The sequence below is a fragment of the Ambystoma mexicanum genome, chromosome 4p, assembly GCF_040938575.1.
Source record: "Ambystoma mexicanum isolate Mex_15411 chromosome 4p, UKY_AmexF1_1, whole genome shotgun sequence".
Taxonomy (NCBI): domain Eukaryota; kingdom Metazoa; phylum Chordata; class Amphibia; order Caudata; family Ambystomatidae; genus Ambystoma; species Ambystoma mexicanum.
In genome coordinates, this window is record NC_090927.1 from 745,948,987 (window position 1) to 745,974,450 (window position 25,464).

Consider the following 25,464-nt stretch of genomic DNA (forward strand, 5'->3'; position numbering starts at 1 on the left):
TGGCAAAACTGGCCGATACCCTGGGCCTCTCAGCCCCGTCCAGGCAAAAAATCATTTTCAGTTAAAGCACATCCTGGATGAGGGTCCCAGGAAGGAAATGCTACTACCCTTTAATGTGGCATTAGAAGCCCCTGTACTGGAGTTATGGGGGAAGCCTGCTTCTGCATCAGTTGATGGGAGCTGGCCAAAAATCATCACCCTACTTCCTCTGACCTGGTTTTTCACTCATGTCTCCCTGGGGAGCTTGGTGGTGCAGACCGTGACTGCCAAATTGAAGTCTTCCACATTACCCTCTCTTCCACCTGACAGGGAAAGTAAGAGACTGGATGATTCGGGGGGAAAAAGCTGTTTGCACCAGACAGCTTGGCCTTACACGTCAACGCTGCTTGCGCCTTGGCGAAATTCTCTTTTGGCCTATGGTCCGCTGTGGCAAGTCCGGCTGAGCATATTCCTGAAGGGGAAGATGAGGTACATCTTACCGTCTATGGTGACAGACGGCAGGGAAGCTTACTGCCAGATTCTGCACTCGGGACCTGACACAGCTGACTGCGTGGCACGTCCATGGTCGCAAGTACAGTGCTCAGGAGCCACTCTTGGATGAGAATATCCGGCTTTGTGCATGATGTTCAGGCTAAACTTCATGGATATGCCCTTGATGGGCAAAACCTGTTTGGGGTGAAAGCTGATAACGGCCTGCAGACATTTTCCAGGCATCAAGGACCACAGACAAGTGGTTGGGTCTACCCATAGTGCAACTCTATGCATCTTCTGCTAGAGGTCTGGGATTTCGCCCCTCATGCTCCTATGCCCTATGGGGTTGAGGCCAGGCTGCCTCTGGAAGACTGCAGAGCAGGTGCTTCCTTAGGGGTAGAGGTAGAGGTGCCCCCCAGAGGAGGAGCGGCTGCAGCCACTGTCCCCTCAGCACCTCAAGGGGGACAACCTCTGTGGTTTTCTGCCATGGTTCCCCTGTGGGGGGACTTTTCCTGTTCAGAAAGTGTTGGATCAAGACCACGCCATTTTTTTTCTGGTGCCATAGAAAGACATTGGGGGAGGGCTCATGTCCCCTTCTGGATCTGAGACTGTTGAATTTGTTCATGCGCAAGGACAAATTAAAGATGGTTACTAGCCCAGTTGGTATCACTGGACCTTCAAAATGCCTATTTCATATGGCGATTCATTGGAGACCAGGAAGTACCGTTTTGGGCCAACATCACTACCAGTTGAAGGTCCTGCTGTTCGGTCTTTCTTCGGCTCCTAAGGTTTTCAGGTTTTCACCATGGTGCTAGCAGTGGTGGCGGCTCGCTTAAGAAGGCAGGGCTTTCATGTCTTTCCCTACCTGGACAACTGGTTTGTCCAACCCCACTCCACAGATCGAGTCGGAGTACCTTCTCCGCACAGGCACTCTATTGCACAGCTAGGGCTGTTCCCTGAACTTCAAAAAGTCTTGGGTTTCGCTGTCCGTTTCCGATTAATCATAGCAGTCTTGGATACTCGCCTGGGCAGTGTATTCCCGACGAATGGCGAACATCTTTTGCATGGTCATTGTCCTCCGAACCCAGGAACATGTCCCATTCTTTCCTTTCTGGGCCTCATGGCCTCCTGCATCTTAGTGGTTCCGGAGGCAAGGCTGCGTCTGAGCTCGCTTCAGTGGCTCCTCCATTGTCCATGGTCACGGTTTCAGGATCGCATGTCAAACCTTTTTCCTGTCTCCAACCAGATGCCTCAGGATCTCGCGTGTTGGGCCGTACAAGAAAATGTGTTGGTGTGTTCTTTCCTCAACTTTGGCCCCAGGTTACAGTGGTCACAGATGCATCTGACTGGTTGGGGCACTCACCTGTCGGAACTGACAGTGTGCGGACTGTGGTGTCCGTCAGAGTCTTGGGAAAACATCTGTTTGCTGTAGCTGAGGGCAATAAGAATAGCCCTCGTCTCCTTCATCCACTCTGTGAAACACAAGACTGTGTTGATCCTGATTGACAACACAGTATACATGCACTACCTTAACAAACAAGGTGTTGTGGGGTCCTTGCCTCTGCGCAGAGAAGCAATTTGACTGTGGTTCTGGGCTCTGGAGAATGGTGTCTGATGGCAGCCCATTTGGGCAGAAGAGAGAATGTCGGAGTGGATGCCTTGAGCAGAAAAACTTCCCACTCCCACGAGTGGGGGCTCTGCCAGCAAGTGTTGGAGACCATCTTCTCCTTTTGGGAAATTCCCCAAGTAGACCTCTTTGCTCCAGTTTGAACACGAAGTGTGAGTTGTTCTGCTCCAGGGAATTTCCTTGACGGGGAGCTCTGGGGGGACACCTTGAGGGTCCAGTGGAGATTCAACCTCCTTTATGCATTCCTGTCGATCCCTGTCATTCTGCTGATTCTCAGGAGATTACGCCTGTTTGGAACCGCGTTGATCCTGATGGCTCCGGACTGGGCCAAAGTATGTGGTATCCTGAGTTACCAGACATGTCCATCGGCCCCCTCTTAGTGCCTTCCGAGGAGAGTCGACTTGCTCTCCCAATCAGAGGGGCGGGTTATCCACTTGAACCTCTGCAGCCTGAAACTTCATGCTTGGCTGAGGTTCAAGGAGTGGGACGGTCTGACATCCTTGATGCACTCCTTTCAGCCTGGAGACCTGTCACTAACACTATTTATGCCTACAAATGGCGTATACCTTAGGCTTGCTGCCAGGAGGGGGATCTGAACCCTTTGAAATCCTGTTAATTATCCCCCGTTTTAGATTTTTTGCTGTCCTTGGCCCATGCGGGCCTGTAGATTGCTACTGATAATAGATACCTCCCCACTATTTCGGTTCCGTTAGCGGAGCTTGTTAACTACTGTTATGCATTTCTTACAGGGTCTGTTTAACCAGTTTTCTGCACACCAGTTTGTTGTCCTGTCGTGGGATTTGCATTTTGTTTTGACATTCCTTATGGGAGCTCCGTTTGAGTCAGTTTGTGCCTGTTCTATTAGATTGCTGACCTGTAAGGTGACTTTCCTGCTTGCCATCACTTCTGCGAGGCGGTGAGTGAGCTCTAGGTGTTATGTTAAACCTCCCTATTTGGTTTTCTCCAAAGAGAAGTTGACTTTGAGATTGATGCACACTTTTCTTCTGAAAGTGGTCTCGGACTTTCATCTCTCTCAAAAGATTCATCTTCCTATGTTTTTTTTTTTTCTTCCGCTTCATCATTCTAAGGCATAGGAACGATTCCATCGGCTACTATGTCTCTCAAATGAGAGAGGCTAGGAAAGATGGCCAGCTTTTTGTTGGTTACAGCAGTACTTGTGCTGGCAGGGTTGCGACCAAACCGACCCCGTCAAGGTGGATCATTATCTGCACATCAAAATGCTATGATCTGGCTGGTAAGGATGTGCCTGAGGGTCTCTGAGCCCATTCCACCAGAGGAGTGGCTGCCACCTCTGCCCTGCAGAGGGGAGTCCCTGTTCTGAACATTTACCATGTGGCAATATGGATATGTCTGCACATATTTGTTAATCATTACTGCTTGGATTCCCTTTTGGGGGCTGTGATGCTGTAAATGCATTGGGGGGACAGGGCCTCCCTGTCCTTGTCCTGTAGTCCTTTTTCATTTGTGTTCTGTATTGTTTTCTGCCCAGGAGTCCATATGGGACTCCTGACAGTGCAGCTCTTCCTGTTTTTGGTTTGGTGTACAGACCCATGGGATACCCTTATGGCACCCATGGGTGGGGGTGCAACCCTGTGCCCCTAGTGTATGTTTTTGGGCACATGTGTGTGTGGCCCACAGAGCAGCTCCTTGCTGAATTTGACAGGTGCTCTGAGTAGCCTCCATTTTGGGATACCCAGGCCCTGCCATTGGAGTAAGTTGATTCCTGATAGGAAACAAGATGACCCCTGTGGCCTCTTGCTTTCTATTGCCTGTTAACTTTTTTTCCCAAAGTCCTGGGAAGCCCTGACTCTGTCCCTTCCCCCTGACTGGCTGTTGGGTGGAAGTTCCATATATGGTGGTGTTGTGAAGTCCAGACTGGCTGGAGCCTTCCCAGTGACTGTATGTTGTGGGTACACCCTCTGGGTGGGACCTGGGTGAATGGAGTGTGTGACGAATACACATTCTGTGTTGTGGGTGTCTAGTATCTGGTGTTTGACACAATGACTGAGACAGCCCTGCCCGAAACTGGTATGAATGCAGTGTGGAGTGTTGAATGGCTGGGTACTTTTCCCAATACATTTAAATTGTTGCGAGTGTCTGGAGAGAAGTGAATGGCCTGAATGCACTATGCACCTGATTGGATGCCTGCCTGCATGAATGCCCTTCTGACCGACTGGTTGCCTGAGTGTGACCCAGCAGAATGAATGGGAGATCAACTAGTATAGCTGGGGGCCTCTCACTGCTAGAATTTGTGTTCAGAAGCTGAAGGGAAACTGTAGTTGAAACTGCTCCAGCCCTTGCTGACTTTTGCAACCACTCTTTTGCCTCTGGATCCTTCCCCTCCCCCCTGAAGCACTCCCTTGTGCATCCTTTTCTCAAGAAACCCACAGCTGATCCTACCTGTCCGGCTAACTATCACCCAATTTCCATTACTACCTTTCTGGGCAAACTCCTGGAAAAACTGGCCATCTCTCAGCTCAACCTTCATTCTGACACGGTTGGCTGTCTCCATGACCACCAATCTGGCTTCAGAGCTTCCAGAAGCACTGAAACTGCTCTCCTGAACATCCGTGAGGATCTGCTCTCCAACCTTGACGCTAACATTCCCTCTGTCCTCATCCTTCTCGATCTCTCATCTGCCTTTGACACGGTCAACCATACCATCCTGCTCAACCGTCTCCGTGATGACCCCGGTATCACTGATCAGGCTCTGGCCTGGCTGACCGCTTTCCTCTCTGACCGACCTTCCCTGGTCAAACTTGGGTCCTTCCTATCATCCATCTCGCTCTCTACGTGTGGTGTTCCCCAGGGAGCTAACCTCTCACCCTGGCTTTTCAACCTATACTTGGCAACTCTCGTCCACTGCATTGCCATTTTCTGTTCAAATTTCCAGTGCTACTCTGACGATATTCAACTCCTCTTCAGGCTACCCTCGGCCACCTCCTCTCCTTCTCTCATCTCTGATTGCCTTACTGCCATTCAAGATTGGTGTTCCGCCAATGATCTCTGTCTGAACGCCAGCAAGACTGAAATTCTCCTCATCGGGACACCTTCTCCATCCTTTCCCCTGACTCTCTGGCCAGCCTCTCTTGGCCCTCCTCCTACCCCCACCTGCGAGGGTAAGAACCTCGGGGTCATCTTTGATTCTACACTTTCCTTCTCTGCCCACATCTGAGGTCTCTAAAAAGTCAAACTTCCTACTGCACCTCCTCAGAGGTACTCTACCTTTCCTCTTTCCCCCAGAAGCTTACTGTCTCCCAAGCTCTGGTTCTCTCTAGGTTGGATTATTGCAACAGCCTCTTTCTAAATCTACCTGCCTCTTCTCTCCGCTCTCTGCAACAAATCCAGAACAGGACTGCTAGACTTGCCCTTGGCCTCAAGCCCTGGGATCGTATCTCTCCAGCTCTGAAATCTCTCCATTGGCTCCCAGTGGATGCAAGGATTACATTTAAAACCCTCTGCATTGTCCACATGGCTTTCTGGGGCCTGGGTCCACAAATATCTTCAGCTATCCCTCCGTAAATACCTCCCCTCTCGAGCTCTTCGCTCCTCCTCCTCTAACTCCCTCAGGGTCAGTCGTTTTTCAAAGAAACGAGCTGGGGGTAGATCTGTCTTCCGCTGGGGCCTCCCTCTGGAACAGCCTCCCTGCCACTCTAAAACTTGAGGAAAACCATCTCAGGTTCCGGAAGCACCTCAAGACCTTCCTCTTTGCTTCTACCTTCGCCCCTCCCCTCCTCTCCCGTGCTGATCCGCTCTCTTGGCACCTTGCCCTGGTACACCCACTGTCTCTGGTCCCAGGTTCCTGCTCATCCTGCCACCCTACCGCACTGCCTCCGGGCCACCCCTTGCACTGGGGTTGTATCTTTAACAATGCAGCCCCCCCCCTTTTTTCCTTCCTGCTCTTATCAGACCCACCTGATCTGCTGCCTCAAACCTAGCACTTGCCACTTGGCTGCACTACCACTTTGTGCTGATTTTATTATTTATTTATTTTTGTTATGATTATTTATCCTGTTTCTCCTTTGCTCTGCACTTTCCACTTTCTCCCTCCCCTCAATGCACTTTTCCCCTCCCCCTCTCCCATGCACTTGCACGTTCCCAGTGTCACTGGGCCTAGTAAGATCGTTGTTTCGTTCTCCCCTGTTCCCCTCCCCTCCCTTGCCTTGTCGCGCTCTGAAACACCTGTGTATGAGCGCGATATAAATAAAATATATCATAACCTTGAAGCCCTGCTGGAAGAGAAGTCTTGATGCTGCTCTACTTCTTCAAGTAGAAGTCTTGAAGCTGCTGTGTCTCCAGGGACTGACCCATAGAGGACCTGGTAAGGCGCCCTCTTCCTGAGCTAAGAGGGACCATCGTGCACCAGCTGATCTTTGTCAAAGCTCCCTGGTAGACAGACCTACAACAGGCTGCCGACCGGTACCGGGGACCGCCACGGAATCACAAGGAGAAGCGCCCGGACACTGTTGTCCATTGTCGTCGACGACCGCCAACCGGAGCCACCGTGCTCCCTTTGCCTAAGTAACATTTGATCCAAGGACGCTCTCGCCTGCAACGTCGACCGCTTTGTCTCGCCGGAGAAAGTCGAGGCCTCCGACACGCCGAGGAGCATCCGCCGGTGGGTTTCCCACCACCTGACGACCGTAGAGACGCCGGACAACAACGCCCTTGCTGGGCTACAGTTCTTCACAATCTCTTTGCCGTCCTGAACTATCGTCATCGAGGAGCCCCGCACAACTCTTCCTTGCAGGATGCCAACGCTCCGTCATCGCCGAGCACTGCTAGGAACGAAGCTGCCGCCTCGCCGTTCACCCCTTTTTCCTTGTGGGATCTCGACGATCCGTGGCTCCTGCCTTAAAGGTAGCCGTTCAAGAAGGATCCATCGACGACCCGACAACTAACTGCTATTCCAGGTACATTGAGGTTGTAGAAATATTTTAGAAGGAAATGACTCTTTTGAACAATATATGGACTGAGCTTGTACGATATATCTTTATTTACAGGTTGCTCAAGTGGGGGTGGGGGGAAATCTCCACACAGAATTGTGCCTAGTTGGTAGCGGTCAATATTCTGTCAATTGTTCTAACCAACTGCTTTCCTACTATATCTTTTGTTGGTTACTTCTTATTCCTGGATCTGTGTGACATTTGACCAGAGTATAGTTGATGCATTTTAATGAGATCAGATAATAATTGTGGTACCACTTTAGAAATGTATATATTTGCCATTGTGGATTTTCTGAGCATAAAGTCAGTTATTGTGATAGTGTACATAACCTTGAATATTATATAAAGACTGTGTTTTAACTAATAGTGTCTGGACATTCCTTTTGTGGGGGCTCGGGGACTACACTGTACTTAGCAACCAGCCTGCATCACCTCCTGCGAAGCTAGGCCTTGATTGCTCGTCCATTGTTACCTTATAGAGAATCTTGGCTAGGGTTCTCTGTGCCTCTCCTCTGCCATATAGAGAGCAGGAGTACAGACACCCCCCTCCAGTCTTTACAGGGGCACAATGCATGCTTTGCTAGGGCTGTCCTGCTGAATTTTTTTGGTCTAAATCGTGTCCATGCTCTCCTCCTGTCTGTAGTTTTTTGTACTGCTTTGGGAGTCTATCATAAATGAGGAATCCGTGGGAAGAAGGAATCTATGGGAGGAAGGAATCCATTAGAAGAACAAATTTACCTCTCGGTAATGTTCTTTCTGATGGATGTTCCTCCCATGGATTCCTCATCGCCCTTCCTACCTGCCCCTCTTGCAGGATACTGAACAACGCCATCAGTTCAGCGGTTCTATAATAATAGTCCTCTCTCCATTACACATACCAGACGAAGCCCGTGTAGGGTGAAACGCGTTGTTCTTTTGTTGTGCAATGCTGCTGCTGCCTTCCTTTTCCACATACTTTTACAAAATAAGGACTTCTAGGCTGTACAGCGAACACGTTCTGTGTGTGGATTTGATGAGTAGCGATTGAGTTTTTCAGCACAATCAATGCCGAAGTGCCGTTGCGCCCCAGACTGGGGGGGGGGGGGGTGTGTGTGTGTGTGTGTGGCATTTTTCTTTTCCTTTTTTTTTTTGAAGCTTTAGTTTGTTACAATGGCACCCTAATTCTGGACACACTATCCTGATAACTGTTTTGTCTGAGGATAGTGAAAACCTTGCTCAGGTGAATAGAATGCTATCCCTAAAGGACCGGTACAGAAGAAAGTGGCTAATGTTTGATCATAGGGATCTTGTTAAAGATTAACCCTAAGGTGTTCATCAAATCCCATTTCTGGGCTCTGTCATGTACATGATATGTTGCGCCATGCAGATTCTGTCTGGCTGTTATTGACAACTGTTGGAACAAAAATGGCTTCATCTTTTTCACAGCCCAGAACCACATCCATGTTAGTATTTCAAAGCTTTGTTGTCTTGGGGTCAAGGCCTTTTGAATCTTCCCAGCAGTGATGTAAAACTGGTAACATGAATTTAAAGTATGTACTGGGATGCTGTTGTTGGAATAGAATGCACTGCTCCATCAGCAGGATTCCTGTATCCTGGAGTACTATAGGGTTGGTGGAATCTTTCCAATGAACAACATTCTTGCTGATGCAGTCCAAGACCATGGCAACATGACGTTTCAGTGTTGGTTCACTTGAGGTAATGCATCACTAAAGCTACCATGCAGACGATGCCACGTGTTTTATTTGAAAGAAAGTTGCTTTCAGGTTACACAATCCAGAATCTATGTTCAGTTTGGTGAAAGGAAATGGATTGTGGACTGCTCCACCTACCCACCAGCCATCAGCAGTCCATAAAATGTACACTCTGGTTAACAGTCAAAAGCAGTGGGTGCCCCTATAATAGCACTTGTCAGACAAATTCTACTTTGGGAGTTTAATGGTATGGCAATTCCAGATATTAGAACGTACTATGCTTCGAAGTCTACCATGTCTGGTCCCTTGATGGACCTTATGATTGGTAATGATCATTATCAAGGTAGCATTATTTCAGATGTTGAAATGCCTATGATGCAGAATGCTCTTTCACCCAATTCCACAATACCAGTATCTAATGATCAAAGCCTTTACGAACAAGGCCTTGTTGTCCCCCAGAGTTGCCTCTGTCTGTAAGACGTGCCTTTATTTCTGAAATGAGCTGTTGGGAGTGGGAGGCATCCGCATTGGAGCCCTGGGCAAATGTATATGGTTGGCCACTTTAGAGTTGTGTTGCTCTTTCTGAAAGAACGCCGTCTATATGAAAGAATATGTTGATATTTGAATGACTAGCTAGAATTATTTGGTCAGGAAAACTGAAAATACCAGAGGCTTCTGTTCTGATCAAGAGCTAGATTATTGTGATCCATTGGCAGATGTATCCAGTAGTAAGTTTACAGCGCAGACTTGCTGCCACCAGTCATTGCCGTTGCTCTGTATGGGAGGTTGACTTGAGAGAAGTGTTGCTGTAGGAAGGTCTGAAAGTACATAAAGAAGGGGGTCTTGGAGTAGTCCATATTCAACATTACAGTGTTATATATATTTTTTTTAATATCCTGACCGGTCCTATTTATCGTGCTATACAAAATTAATTATGAAAAGCATCATCCCTACAATGATGGGTGGAGCCAGGTAACTCATTGTTTATACAATAGTGTGCAAAAAGGTCAAGACCTTTTGGATGGTACTGAGACGTTTGCCGGCATTTATTGGATAGAATTGGATAGAATTTAAGGTTCTACCCTTTTGTCCGAGTGAGTGACTGCACTTAGAAGTGTGAAATACAAACTATATTTTTTGTATTTGGTATGGTACTGATGAAACACCAAATTGCCTTTGGTAAGAAGTTGAATTCACTCCAACTCCAAACCGCTCATACCCTCCTAAATTGGCCATGGCTGAAAGACCTGCAAGGAGGGCTCCTGTAGCCAGGGTTGGGAGCTCTAAGTTATGGTAAATGAACATCTTGGCACATATTTATTTGTTATATATTATCTCTAGTTAATGCTTCATTGATTGTGTTAAAGGACACTCATAAGGTGCTTCTTTGTGTTGGAAGCTCTGATTGAAGTCAATTGCATAGCTAAATGGCTGCAACTTTTATTTTTGACTTGTTCTCTGCGTTGCCCTTTTTGATGGGCTTTATGATAGGATTTCTGCCCATCAGGTGAAAATACTGCATTGGACATTATTATATTGCAGATGGAGTAGGATTTAACAGTATATATTTGATTGTAGTTCATTTATGTTAGTCCAGCAACATGTATTTTAAAAAAAATAGTAACTGTATTATGTTTTTTGCAGTAATATTTGGTGAAGATGTTGCCTTTGGAGGAGTCTTTCGATGTACTGTTGGTTTGAGAGACAAATATGGTGAGTTAAAACCTTTTCCACTGATAATTGTGTAACAATGTGACCTATTGACTGCTTAGCCAAACTATTTATGTGGGGGGTATTGCTTTAAATGTGCACTGTGCACATTTTCATTTACTTAGGACCATGATAGGATGTTACACAGAAGAGCTCCATATTTTAATAAGGCATTTCAGAAACAGAGTTAGTAGAATTTATCATCCTGTCAAGGCCTTCACACAATATTAATAAATTGTGATTCGGGTCCTATAATTAAAGGCCAAAAAAATGAGAAATATCAGTCCTCGCCTGAATTGTGGTTGCTGACAGGTTTTTTGGCTGCAGCCACTCAAAACACATCTCCAAAAGCTTTACAGAGTCCTGCACCTAATCTACCCGTTGCTTCAAACAACTCAGGAAGTTAGTGAAGACTTGGATTTGTACTGTCTTCCTATTCCCCCTAAGTGCCTCCTGAAGGAACACCTATTTAATCTAGTCCTTGCTTGTCCTGGTTGGACCTTATGACTGGTCATGAACATGATCAAGCTAGCAGTATTTCAGCTGTTGGGATTCCTAGGACCCATCCCTCGAGCCTTGTCCTGCCCATCACCTCATTGACCAGTCTTGCACCTCTGCTACCCCAACACCCCTTTTCCTTTTCTTCCCCTCACCTCCTGTTGTACCAAGGCCCTGTTGCCAAGCTGGAGTTCTGAGTAGAAGTAAATCCTACCAGGGCACTCCTCCAGACAAATACTCAGCAAGTCGGCTTTCTACCTCATACTTTAGAAAGGCCTCTCAACATGCCCCCTGTTCATCCTGACGAACCGGACCACTCCCATGATCTCCTACATTGTCCAGCGGGACCTCTTGGTCCCCCTCCTGTCCCTTTGTATTCCTCCTCCAGCCCAAGAATGGTTAGACCCTCTGTGCACGTAGTAGCTCTGTATTGTTTGCCATCCCATGAGAACAACAATCCAAATGGGAAAGTCCACTTGTAAGGAACTTGTTTATCTGCCAAAACTGTAGTCGCTGGACCCATAGCTCTCCTCTTCTGTAGTGCCACCACTGCCAAATCCTGAAAAAGCCATATATTTGAACGATTCACTGTGATGTCACCCTGACCTTGAGCCACATTTAGTATTCCTTCTTAAACCTTGTATGCCGCAAAAGCTACCAAAACGTATCTGGGTCTGTCGCCCTGCCCGAACCTCCTGGGGCCCACTCAATGAATCCAGTCTATTCAGATGTCTTACGGCTCTTTTTCCAGTAACAGGTTCGCAAAACACTGCATTACTTATTTCAGTTCAGCATCCCTTGTTGTTTCCGCCAAAACCTTTATCCTTGTATTAGATCTCCGGGATCTGTTTTCCAAGTCTTCATTTGCAATTTCATTTTATGAGTGGCCCTTGAAATTTGTTCGAACGTTTCTGAATTTTGCGTTTCTCTTTTCTGCAACACCCTCCTCTCACTCCTTCTGTTTTTTCCCCAGATTGCTGTTGCTGAAACCTGTCTAATTGACCTTCCTTGAGTTCTCGGGCCCGCCTTGTTTTGCCTGGCGTCACTTTGCCCTTTGTTCCTGGCATCTAGCGGGGTATCGCCACTGCTCACTCGTCGCATCCTACTCGGACAGGGCCCTGTCCCCCCCCCCCCCATCAGTTTTCAAAATGTCCTACTGAGAGCGTAAGCCAAGCCACATTAATATCAATGCCACTGCAACCTGTCAAGCTTCTGTCAGCTACTTATCTGCCACAGAGAGATCTCAATCCCAGATGTCCTTACATCAACCCTCCTGCAAATAACTTTGCAAGACCGCCAATGTAGTCCGGGGCCCTGAAGGTGGGCTTCTCCTCTCCTTTTCGCCTTCAGCTCTAAGCCTCTGATTGCCTATGTCAGAAGTATTGTAAATAACGTCTTTTTGCCTGCTCAGACGCTTCAGGCCTCAGCGCCATGCCCTTTCATGATGAGGCTCCAGTCCTCAGTCTGCCGCCATCCAACACCCCGCAGAACTTCTTTTCCCCACAACGGACAGGGGGATGGGGGCATACCACCCCGCTCGACTAGTGCAAAATGAGGTCCTTTCCAATCCTTTCTTGATCTGCTTTTCTAGGCCAGGAAAGAAAAAAGAACCTAGTCTATAAAAGCCAATGTCTTGTTTTTATATAATGCAAAGATGATGTACTATTTTGCAACACAAGGTGGAAAGATGACAGAAGCCTTGTTACAATGGAGATATGTTAAATAATTGTGTTTTGTTCTTGGTCTGTTCAGCAAGTTTCCTTGCTTTCATTTTATTCATCAACGTTTAGCTAATTTTGCAAGTGCTTCCAACTTATTGATGTGTGCAGGGGAACACAACTGGGTTAAGTCAAAGTTGCAAGATGGTGATTTGCTCAAGATCACTCAATTTGGTCAACTGGGGAAGCTGATGACCCAATCGCTAGTTCACATCTGGCAGTGGCTGGACATTGAGCCTGGGCTTTCTCAACCCATGGCAATCACAGCATGTTGCTGTTCCTGTTCAGTTTTTTATTATAGTACTTCATCTCAGATAGCAGAAGTATTGAGATATCATTTTACCATTTGTCAGACGATTTGGCCAGGCAACGAAGCCTGGTGACCATGATTCGTCAAAGAACACAACTGGGGGTGACAATTTGAATCAACCCTGGCAGGATCCCAATTAGTAGCCTGAGGAGTTAACCAAGTTCTCTGCAGCAGGGGCTTTAGGCCAGGGATGTGCAACCTGTGGCTCTTAAGATGTTTTGGACTACAACCCCCATGGTCCTTCATCATGGACCATGCTAGCAAAGTCTGATTGGAGTTGTGGTCCAAAACATCTGGAGATCTAAAGGTTAGACACCTGATTTAGGCCATCTTGCTGGCATCGGAACGTGTGACATATTGCTACTGTAAGGAAAGCATGGTATGAACAGTAAGAGCAAGCTGCAACCATCAAATAACGCATTCCTCATAGTTTCTTGTCAAAAAAGGGCCTACTCTAATAAACCTATTGCCAATCCCTACCTCTAAATACAAATACTGTAGGAAATAATGTTACGAAAAAGAAAAGTATTTACAAAATGTCAGGATGTTTAGGCCGATGGCCTCCTTTCCCCACGCTTTCATCACAGGACAAGGTGGTACACTTAAGTTTAGCACAGTTTCTGGCTTTTCTGGCACGAGGCTACAGTTCAGTTATCAGCATCAGGGCCTTCCGTGCCCAAGTCTCCTTCCCAATAAAGACTCTTTGCATACCAGAGGGCCAGATGCAACAAAGAAACGATAAGTTATTTCCTTTTTTAGATTATCACAAGTACACTTAGGCGATTTGTTCTTCACTTCGGATCCCCCTGAGACAGGCTCTGAACCTTTCACTACAGTGTTTGTACATTACTTATGCATCCTTTTCATAGGTTATTCTTTGTCGGATGATGTAACGCTTACCTGAACTCTGCGGGGGCACCGGGTCTATAGATGTTCCTCAGTGGATTTTTTCTGATGGAAGCAGGACTGATGGGCCCTACAAGGTATAACAGTAATGTTCTCAGTTAATGTCAATGCACCACCTAAGTCTAATTCTCTATGTGGCTAGTACAGTTCTAACTACGGTTTTCTTGAACTGAAGATAGTTGAATTGATTACCAGTGTTGAGTTTTTAATGAGCTCTCCATCCTGCGGAATGCAGGGGCACATGTTCTGAAGTGAAGATCCGAAATGAATAGTCAGTAATGAAATTGGGCACAACTGGCTGGTATCTAACTTGAACACCCACAAGGTGAAGAGTAGATTCAGAGATATGAGGGTTGAAGAAAAGAAACGTGTAAGACTACTTCTCCTGACAGACGTAGTTTTAAGCAGGGTTAAGGTTTACTGAAGAAATGGAACATGTAAGAGTTACTTCTCCTGACAGACGTTGATTAAGCAGAGTTGAGAGCTTCTGAAGAGATGGAATGAAATGCTACTATGGAGTCTTTAATTTTTAAAGGTTCATGGAAGACTGAGAACGCACCAGCGAACGCTCCTGACTAGTTCGAAGGTTCTATGGAACTTATGTACGACTGGACTTACGTAAATTTTCCAGTATTGAAAACAAAATGAAAGAACGGTCGTAGTGGGAGGTAACAATTTGTAGTCTGTAGTCCATTAAACAAGTAACTTATTTGCCTTCACTGAAAACGGCGAAGGCTGTGAAAATATGAAGTTGAAAGAAAACGGAGCGCTGACTTCTTCAATGTTAAATTTGAAAATAGATATACGACCGACATGTGCCAGCATACAATTAGTAATTGTAAGAATTGTATACAATGTTTCAAGTTCTGTAGTATTTGCGTTTTGTTGAAGGTAGACTCAGCGCCGGGTGCACATGAATACGCTAGGGAAGTCTGAGAGCGTATCACGGTACGAGCATCTGACTGAAACTGCTTCAGAAAAGGTGACAGGGAATTTGGAAATAACGGGATGGGCAGAAAGGGAAAACTAAGGGAAGAAGAAAGAATATCAGAATACTGGGGAAACTGGCTGAGACAGAGGTTCTGTGAAGGGACTTCAGGTTTTCAAACAGAACCGTGGTAAATGTTGCACTGCTGTGAAGCACATCAAACGCGAAGCGGAGAACCCACGGTGGACGAGGCTTATAAGGAGAACAGAGTGGAATGATTGGAGCAACACAACAACTTACTGTCTCGCCCTGGCGGCCCTCTTGGGTATTCACACTTCCATACTACTCATTGAAATTTCTTCTCTGCAGGCTTCTTGTATAAGAGCAAAGTGCGATAAGCTGAAGTCCAATTCTTCGGCGAATTAATGCACCAGGCCCCACCCAATCCCTTGCCCTACGCCCTTCCTACCTTCCCAGCCACCCTTCCCTCCCAATCACTACCCTCACCCTACCTCCTCCGTAGACAACGGCTCCCCAGACGATACTATCTCTAACAAAACTCCCAATCTTAGCAGACTCATTGCCCCAAGCCACACTGTGCCTCCCACTCTGAAATCTCAAACTCTTATGTTCAACCTACCCGGATATCACAGCCCGCAACAACAGACTAGGCACTAGGATCCCCCATACAACTAGCATCCACCCCACTAAATTCAATACCAAAACAAAAAAGAACCTAAAGACCCCCAATAAGCCTGAACCACTGTCTCTTAAAGGAGCCTTACTCAATGTTAGATCCCTGGCCGCACACTCAACAGAAATTGCTGACACCATTTTAACCAATGATCTCGACTTCCTTGCCCTAACTGAAACTTGGCTACATGAGGCATCAGGACCACACTTATTAGCTATTCCCACCAATTACTCCATCCTCAGAGCTGACAGAACTAATGGCAAAGGAGGAGGCAAAGCAATCATCTCTAAATCACTACTAAGCTGCAGACTAGTCTCCTCCCTATCAGTGAAATCCTGTGAGCTACTCGCAGTCAAGCTACAAACCTCTCCTTCAAGCACTATCACTCTACACCTTTATATATAGACCCCCAGGACTCCCTGGAGTCTTCAAAGAAGACATCACCGCGCTCATCACTGAAAATGCCAAGCCACTAGCACAAACCATTATCCTCAGAGACTTCAATCTCGGCTACAACGACCCCAAGGATGCCCGAGCCACATCCTTAGCAAACACCCTAACTGAGCATGGATTCACTCAACTCAGTACTTCACCGACCCACCAGAAAGGCAGAATTATCGATTGGGTAGCTACTCTTAATTGCATTGCCACGTGCAAGGACCCCCAACCTCTCACATGGACGGATCATTACCTCATCCCCCTCGACATTCACATCAGCCACGCAGCTCCTAAAATGTGCCCCATGGCACCAGCCTGCCCAACCAGAAACAAACACAACATCATTGCCAAAGCCCTACTACCCCTGGTCCTACCTACCCTTAACGCTCTACGGGACAATGCTGATCTAAATCTACGTGTTGACACCTTCAACAATTCCATGGCTACTGCCATTGATACCATTGCCCCTTTGAAACTACGTAAAAGCAAACCATTAAGCCACTTGAATTCGTGGTACACCCCTGAACTTAAACTACTGAGGAAAAAGAAGGCCAAATCAGAACTCCTATGGAAAACCAACCCTTCACCTGAAAACAAGTCCAACCTTGAGAACATTTCCGCGCTTTACAAAAGTGAGATAATTCGCACTAAAAAAGATGCCTATAACGTTAGGATCGATTGGGCAGGCTCCTACACCAAAGAATTATTTAAAATACTAAAAGAGCTAGAAAATCCCAATCGGCCTCCAGACACCTGCTCAAAAGATAAACCCTGGTGCACAAGCATCCAGAATGCCCTCAACAACAAAATCACAGGACTTCAAACTAAAATTGAGGACAAACGTCAACAACTCTTCAGCAACAAGACCACCAACCCAATTCTTAGCTCACCAACTCCTATCAAAGATAAGATGGCCTTCTCCTTCAAAAAGTAACTATCTTAGAAGTCCAAAAAATCATCACCTCCCTAAAACCATCTAACTGCAAAGGGGACAGCTGTCCTGCCCAGATAATAAGACGCAGCCAGAGACCTCTCCCCTTTTATCACCAAGCTAATTAACCTCTCATTCACTGATAACTTTGTCCCAAGCAACATAAAACAATCCTGGGTCCTCCCTTTATTTAAAAAACAATCACTAGACCCAGCCATACCGACTAATTATAGACCCATCACCACTGTCCCTTTCCTGCTGAAAATTCTTGTCAGAGTCGCCTACATCCAGATTTGGAAGTACCTAGAATCGAACCAACTGCTAAGCATACGTCAATCTGGCTTCAGACCTCAACATGGAACAGAAACCGCTCTGGTTGACCTCAAAAGCCATATTGATAAAATCAAAGACAAAGGTAATGCCGCAATCCTTCTCCTCTTAGACCTCTCAGCGGCTTTCGATTTAGTAGGCCACGAAATCCTCTGCAGCCACCTGTCTAGCGCAGCCCACTTCTCCTCCTCATGGATACAATCCTTCCTGTCGAACAGAACCATGCGTGCCTTCTCCACAACAGCAGTAGCGGACCCTATCCCCATCACATGCGGAGTTCCACAAGGCTCCTGTGTCTCCCCCACTTTGTATAATATATTTACAAAACCGCTATTTGACAAATTGGACCGTCTGGGTGTCACCTACATGAATTATGCAGATGACACCCAGATCTTCCTCACCATCTCGGGCAACTACAATGCGGACGTCACCCGGATTAACAATCTTCTCCATCATTCAGGCTTGGATGGCCACCCACGGCCTGTGCCTGAACGATGCGAAGACAGAGCTTCTTCTCGTCGGCTCCCCCAACAACCTGTCAAAACTCAGTCCTTGCTACAATAACATTATCATAGATGGTAATATGATCCCCATTGTTAAGAGTGTGAAAACCCTAGGCTTCCACCTAGACGCCAATACCAACCTCTAAACAACTCAACGCAACCGCCTCAGCCACTGCCTACACGGGTAAGTTTATCAGGGCTAGCAGACCCTTCCTTTCCCCCCAACAGTTGCCTCACTCTTACCAGAGCTCTCATTCAGTCCAAACTGGACTACTGCAATAGCCTGTACCTAGGAGCCAACCAATCCATAATCAACCAACTCCAGGTTCTCCAAAACAATCCCCTACGCGCAGCCCTTAACATCCCTAAGCGAGGGCACATGTCCACAACCAGGAAAGCGTGTAAATGGCTGTCCATACAGAAAAAAATTGACCTCAAAACTATCTGCCTCACTTACAAGTCCCTTAACCACTTAGCCCCACCGTAACTCACCAATAAATTTACCTTAAAAACCGCCGCCAGAACCACCAGATCTTCCAACTCCCTATGCCTGTCAGTGCCTAGATTTGCCCTAAAAAGAGCAGGTGGCACTAGTTTCACAGTGCTTGCCTCCCAACTTTGGAACACCATTCCATTCAACATTAAAACTAGGATCCCCCTTGGTTGGGCTCGGATCTAGGATCCCCCTTGGTTGGGCTCGGATCTAGGATCCCCCTTGGTTGGGCTCGGATCTAGGATCCCCCTTGGTTGGGCTCGGATCTAGGATCCCCCTTGGTTGGGCTCGGATCTAGGATCCCCCTTGGTTGGGCTCGGATCTAGGATCCCCCTTGGTTGGGCTCGGATCTCATATCCCCCTTGGTTGGGCTCGGATCTCATATCCCCCTTGGTTGGGCTCGGATCTCATATCCCCCTTGGTTGGGCTCGGATCTCATATCCCCCTTGGTTGGGCTCGGATCTCATATCCCCCTTGGTTGGGCTCGGATCTCATATCCCCCTTGGTTGGGCTCGGATCTCATATCCCCCTTGGTTGGGCTCGGATCTCATATCCCCCTTGGTTGGGCTCGGATCTCATATCCCCCTTGGTTGGGCTCGGATCTCATATCCCCCTTGGTTGGGCTCGGATCTCATATCCCCCTTGGTTGGGCTCGGATCTCATATCCCCCTTGGTTGGGCTCGGATCTCATATCCCCCTTGGTTGGGCTCGGATCTCATATCCCCCTTGGTTGGGCTCGGATCTCATATCCCCCTTGGTTGGGCTCGGATCTCATATCCCCCTTGGTTGGGCTCGGATCTCATATCCCCCTTGGTTGGGCTCGGATCTCATATCCCCCTTGGTTGGGCTCGGATCTCATATCCCCCTTGGTTGGGCTCGGATCTCATATCCCCCTTGGTTGGGCTCGGATCTCATATCCCCCTTGGTTGGGCTCGGATCTCATATCCCCCTTGGTTGGGCTCGGATCTCATATCCCCCTTGGTTGGGCTCGGATCTCATATCCCCCTTGGTTGGGCTCGGATCTCATATCCCCCTTGGTCGGGCTCGGATCTCATATCCCCCTTGGTCGGGCTCAGATTACTTTCAACACAATGTTCATAACTTTACACAAACTTGTTTTAACCATGTTAAGGAAAGTGTCTCGTGGACGCTGAGTACCTGAACTTCCAGTTGATGGTCGTGGTGAAGTAGCCAGGCTGTCCGACTGATGATTGCTAAATGTGTAACGCGAGGAACCGGCACAACACCCACCCTGGAATCAACCGGGTCAGAGGTGAACCGGCTCCCAATGCCACGGGTGCGCACTTCCCTGATTTACGTGACGTCGGGACAGTGCAAGCACTGACAGGGAAGGTGGGTCTTGACTGAACAGAAAGATCCACAACAGCAAAGTCTCCAGGTAGTAGCAGCAGACTGATGAAGAAAACTGGAGTAGGCAGGTGCAGTAGGCAGGGTTAAGGAGGCAGAGTATCCCCTGAGGAGGCAGGAGGACAAGCACAGACCCAGAAGGGCAAGGTGCCAGGAGAAACCAGGAACCCAGGGGCTGCCAATGAGATAAGAACTGGGAGTCAGGAAAGGTGCCAGGAGAAGGTAACAACCCAGGGAGAACCTGAATGGCAAGGAAGGGAGATAACAACGAACCCCTCAGGAACTGAACAAAGGGAGAAAAACCAGGAGGGAAGGCAAAGAAAACAAGACTGGATGCTGGCAAGGTGCAACTCAGAGAGCTGCACAGGCAAGGATGCGATCAGGAAAAAAACCGTGTTGGACGCAGTTTGTTCAAATAAACTGGCTCTTAATATAGGGCAGGCAGCACCCGGGAGGCTTGGAACGCAAGCCGTGCTGTCCCCGGGTGCTGACGCGCCCAAAGCTAGGCTTGGGAAGCAAGCTTGCGGCTTCCCGAGCGCACTGTGGACGGCGCATGCGCGGAGGGCGAAACATGGCCTTCTGCACATGCGCAGAACGGGAAACCCGGAAGCGGCAATAGCTGCAGAAGACCGCGGTCCCCCCAGCCTGAATCGGGGGTAAATACGCCAGGACGGGCCGCGCTGGGACTGGCAGGCGCGCCCCGCACCCCAGGTAAGTGGCATGACAGACCAAAAGCTGTTGGCTGATCTCTGTCCGCTGAGCTCGGACCAACCAACCTTCAATACCATTTCAACAACTATTGAAGACTTTCAAATATGCTCAGGGTTTTGCTTGACTTGTTGCAGGACGAGTTTGATTTTACAATTCCTTGTCACTCTTCACATTTGCAACCTTTCAGCTGAATACCTAACAGACTTTCAATTGAGCACACATGTTGTCCCAGACCCCTCTGTTTATGGTATCGTATCTAGGCTTCAAAGTTCAATGACTAATTGTATTTGCGTTGCTTGCCACATACACTTAATATACTCCGGTTTTCATTATACAATGTTGCCGCTTGCAACCTTGGCATCAACAAAGACCGGTTGGTTATCAGTCTCCCCATCTCGCCGGCTGTACTGACTTCATTGGCGCTGCTTTGTTATAGGGGCCAAGGACAGTACCAACAGTGGCACGCAATTCTCCCCGCCTTGACTATCGACACTGGAGAGCCCCGGGTACCTTCGACATGCAATGCAGCATTGTTCAACTTAGTTTCCTGGCCTTACGTTTTCTATTCTTAAAGGTTCCTGAAAGTAACAGTCTTTATTGAAAAGATCAAGGGCACTTCCCTCCTTGTAATCCTCCCTGGTTTTGCCGTCTTTCACCTTGCATTAAAATGCCATCTTGGAACTGCTTCCTCGTGTGCTTTGCCTTGCTCAGAGTGTGCTTCCATACTTTGCCTTTTATCCGTGTTGGGAAGTGTGATGGTCAGGTGTGTGATGATCAGGGATTTCCTGACCCTGCCTGACCATTGTATTGGGACATATCTGGTATACGGCTCGGGTGTATTCTCTCACAGTGAGCTGTCCATGAGAAAGTTTGTGTTGGGAAAGGGTGTGGGGGGAGGGGGATGAGTTCTTAAGTATCCTACCTGGTAGGATGGGGTAAAGTTGTTAAAGGGGATACAGCATCTCGCCATCCAGTGTCCCACTTCCACTCCCCTAGGACTCCTCACCCAGGTGATCCTCCCGCACTGGTCCACCCCAGGAACTGGATCCAAAAGCAATGGCCGTGTCCTGGCCACCTGGATGACAGATCCCCGGGACTAGCGGGTGAGACATCTTCAGGTTTCTTGCACTGCATAGAGCAAGTGCCCAAATGATTGTGCTATCTTGGGTATCTGCGTCATTAAGTGATTGATGGAATTGTTCTAATTCTTCATCACCACATGGGCTACCTTTTGTTGCATCATCTTCTAGCTTGTTTGTGTCACTGTAGGAGGAGACCAACCACATGCAATCAGCCCAGGCCCTACCCTTAAAGAAGCAAGACCACCCGATCTGTGAGGTCAGTTTCACTCTGCATAGGAAAAAAGACATGTGTATGTCGGGAGGTCGGGTTGGCAAGTAGTCGGATTTCTCCTTAGTCTCTTTTGGAGCATGGCTTTCTCAGAGATTCCAAATGGGGGTTCTTCTATGCTTGTATATCAGGAAAGTACACTTTCATACTACTAGAGGTTCATACACATCCAACTTTATTTGCCTAATGTATCATACATCAGTTATACAAGTTAATTAAGTGTTTTCCCTGTTCATCCCCCACCTCGTGCAATGACCTCTTCCCACATCTCGCTTGTTCCTTTCACAGCAGCATGGGCGGCAAACACGTGATCACTCGTATCCAGCTGGAAATGGACAGATGGCCTCATGTTAATCTCCGCCCATAGTAACCAATTCCCAGCTCAGTTAGTCTGGAGTGGTCTACACGCATTATAGGTTGTCTGCAACTTACTTTGAAATCTGGCCCATTCACGGGCTGAACTCGATTTCTATGTACTGCCATCAGTGCTGACTTAAGGGGTTGTGTAATACCTGGCACAATGGAGGCCTGTTCAGTTAGGGTGCCGTAGAGGTCTGGGGGGAATGGTAAAGAAAGTAATAAAAGAGGAAAAAAAGAGACACAAGGAGGGTTTCAAATAGCTTTATTAAGTGTAACTGTGGATGCGTTGGCTTGGTTTTACCTGACAGCACTATGTTCACGGATATATGTTCGACAGAAATACAAAGAAGGAAGAAGAAAGGGAGAAGAGAAAAACAAGAGTACCCCCCCCTACCTTCCTAGGGCATTGAAGAGGTGAATGGCTGGGCTGCGTAGGCCTGCTGCAGCTTGGCAAAATATCATGCAGCCCAGGTAATGAAACGCTCCAGCCTGTGGCTGCGTGAGCGGTGCTAGGCAACGGACCACCCGGGGGCCAGTTCGATTTGGGCCGGGAGTCAATTAAGTCTGATGTACAAACTACAGTCCAAACTAGGGCGAGTCCTTAGCGCATTTTCCCTTACCTCCCCTATCCCAACAGTCTCGCCGCTGTTATGTCTATTATGTCAAGACTGAACTATGCCAACTCATTATACCTGGGAGCACCGGCATACCAACTTAAACTCCAAAGAGCCCAAAACGCTGCCGCCAAACTCCTTCTCTCCCTGGGACACAGAGGCCACATCTTTCCCGCTCTCTGCACACTTCACTGGCTCCCTGTTGGCCAAGGGGCCTCCTTCAAAACCCTATGCATTACCCACCGAGCAGTGCACAAGACCTGTGCAACGTACCTACAAGAGAAGATAAAACCCTACCTTCCATCACGCACCCTAAGATCAAGCACTGCCCTCTTACTAGTGATTCTAACCTCCAATTCAACTAGGATGGGAGGATCCGCCTTCTCAACCTTGGCTCCAACTCTGTGGAACTCAATCCCCCCCACACATCCGACACACCGAAGACTACATGGCCTTCCGCAAAGCTCTAAAAACCTGTCTCTTTCCATAAACCCGATTATGACCACCAAAGGCCGCTGACACCCTGCAACATGTGGACAGATGTTCGGAGATACCCAGCAATTACACCACTGAAAGTGACTAATAAGTCACCAAGACAGAATCTGGAACTGGTTACCATAGACGACTACCTTTTTTCGTCCTGCACGCGCTACATATGACTGCTGACTATCTGCTTCCTGAGTCTACCAATAGAAACCTAGCTGTCTCTTGTGCCATCTCCTCTGAACGCAGCTATCGCAAAACGCGTAAATGAATCTGGAACAGTGGGCTCGTAAGTATAAAACCTCCTCTCCAGACACTCACCTCTCCTATCACTATGCTCTACTCTACACCAACACACAATAGAGCCCAGCTACATCCCTCTGTCAATTTCGGCGTAGCTGCTCACATACGAACAATACTCCATGAACACCTGAACATCCTGCTAGAAAGCAGCTATACCCCACGGAAAATCAGCTTAGCTGCACATCTAAGCATCCTACACAGGCCTAATGCCGCCAGAATTCAGTCTCGGAGACCAACCTCCAGACAATACACATTAAACTAATCTTTGAATACCACCACACCTAATGTTAGGATGCAGCTACCATCACGCAATCGCATCAGCTGCTCACATATTGAGTGCACCCAAGAACCCTATGATTCCCTTTTCTCTCGACTGACCTGGCTGCGGTCTCTGAGGGCGTTCAACCTACCAGCGCTTTGAGGTCCTACCAATGATATACAGAGCGCTATATAAATGCTAAATAATGGGCGATGGTCCGTCCGAGGGCCAGTCCGGACGTACCAGAGGAGAACAAAAGCCTGTGGTGTGTGGCACCCCAGGTGAAAATGGAAGCTGCGTGGCTACTGAGGAAGCCCACCCACCGTGGGGCGAGATGGTGAAGCTGTAGAACCGAGACAGCACCAGCCATGTGCGCATGTCCACCAGCAACTTTGGGTGGTGGGGAGGGCGCTAGGAGGTCTATGCCCTCCACAAGGAGGGTGGTACGAGCAGGACTTAACCTGTAGCGGCGCAGGGTTGCAGTGTTCATCACAGGCTCCCCTCAGGTGGATGGACCTAGGGTGGAGCCCGATTGGGAAATCACCCGACGACGCTTGGAGCGAAAGTACTGCTACAGAGGAAATAAGAGCTTTTGCAGTCCTCAAATTGTAATACAGCACTGTGTAAGAAACTCATGGTGGCAATAGTGAAGACAGACACAAGTGATCACAGTTCAGTGGTGTTAATTAAAACAATCAAGGTTAGTTAGAAAACCTATCTAAATCTAAAGATGGGAGCAAGCTCTGACCATCAAATAATAATGTAGTCCTAGTGGAGTTTCAAAATTAAAGGGCCTATACTAATAAATCTATTGCCAATCCTTACTTCTAAATACAAATGGTGTGGGACAACAATGTAGGCAAAAAATTAAGTTAGCAAGAAACGTCAGGATAGTGGAGCAGTTGGCCCCCTTTCCCCACGTTTTCAGCATGGGCTTCTCGGCCACGAGGTAACCTTTCAAAACGTAGGTATCCGGACATTCTGCCAAAGTTTCTCTCTCAATGACACTTTCTTATTACAGAGGGACTGATGTAACAAACAAACAAACAAACAAACAAATGTTCCTTACTCTTTATCATGGTTTTCACATTCACAAGTTCGCAACTGGTCTTCATAGTTCGGGCTCGGACCACAGATCTCCTTCGTTGGGGCTCGAACCCAAGAACCGAACACCTTCGATTGTGGAATGGGTTTTGCTTAAACCGTCGCAGGACCACTTTGATGCACTGCATTTCTCATTATTCTTTCACTTTTATTTCTGTCACTTCTTAGCTTTCACTTCATCAGGGTTTTCACATTCACACGTTTGAAACTCGTCCACATCGTTCGGGCTCTGATCCCTTTAACACAATGTTTACAATTGGTCTGCCTTGTTCAGGCTTGGACTACATGTCTCCCTCGTTCGAGCTCAGACCCAAGAACCGAAGACTTTCGATTGTGCAATGGGTTTTGCATAAACTGGCGCAGTCCACTTCGATTCACTCAATTTCTCATTATTTGCTTTCACTTTTATTTCTGTCACTTCTTAGCCGAATACTTCAGAGACATTCGATTGAGCTCACTCGTAGTGCCGGTCCACACTGTCACTGGTATTGTATATTTCCTTGTTAAGTTCAAACAGTCTTTCGAATGGGCGTACTTTTGTTTTCTGCCGGATCACTTATTTTGTTTTGCAATTGCTTTCACTTCACATGCTCCCCTTGGCAGCTTTCAATCTTCTTGCTTTTCTCGTGGCACTTGTACTCTATTTACTTTTTGGCTTTCTTAATTCTGATTTGAGTTCCCCAGTCAGGCTCCCCCC

General features: G+C 47.6%; 1 protein-coding gene across 1 annotated transcript in view; it reads left to right on the top strand.

Moving 5' to 3' along the window:
* The window catches only part of BCKDHB (branched chain keto acid dehydrogenase E1 subunit beta), a 1,205,043-nt gene that overhangs the window by 233,706 nt on the left and 945,873 nt on the right, over positions 1–25,464 (top strand). The window contains exon 3 of the mRNA XM_069606308.1: positions 10,401–10,469. Within this exon, the coding sequence (XP_069462409.1) occupies positions 10,401–10,469 (69 nt within the window). The remainder of the gene's footprint in view (positions 1–10,400; positions 10,470–25,464) is intronic.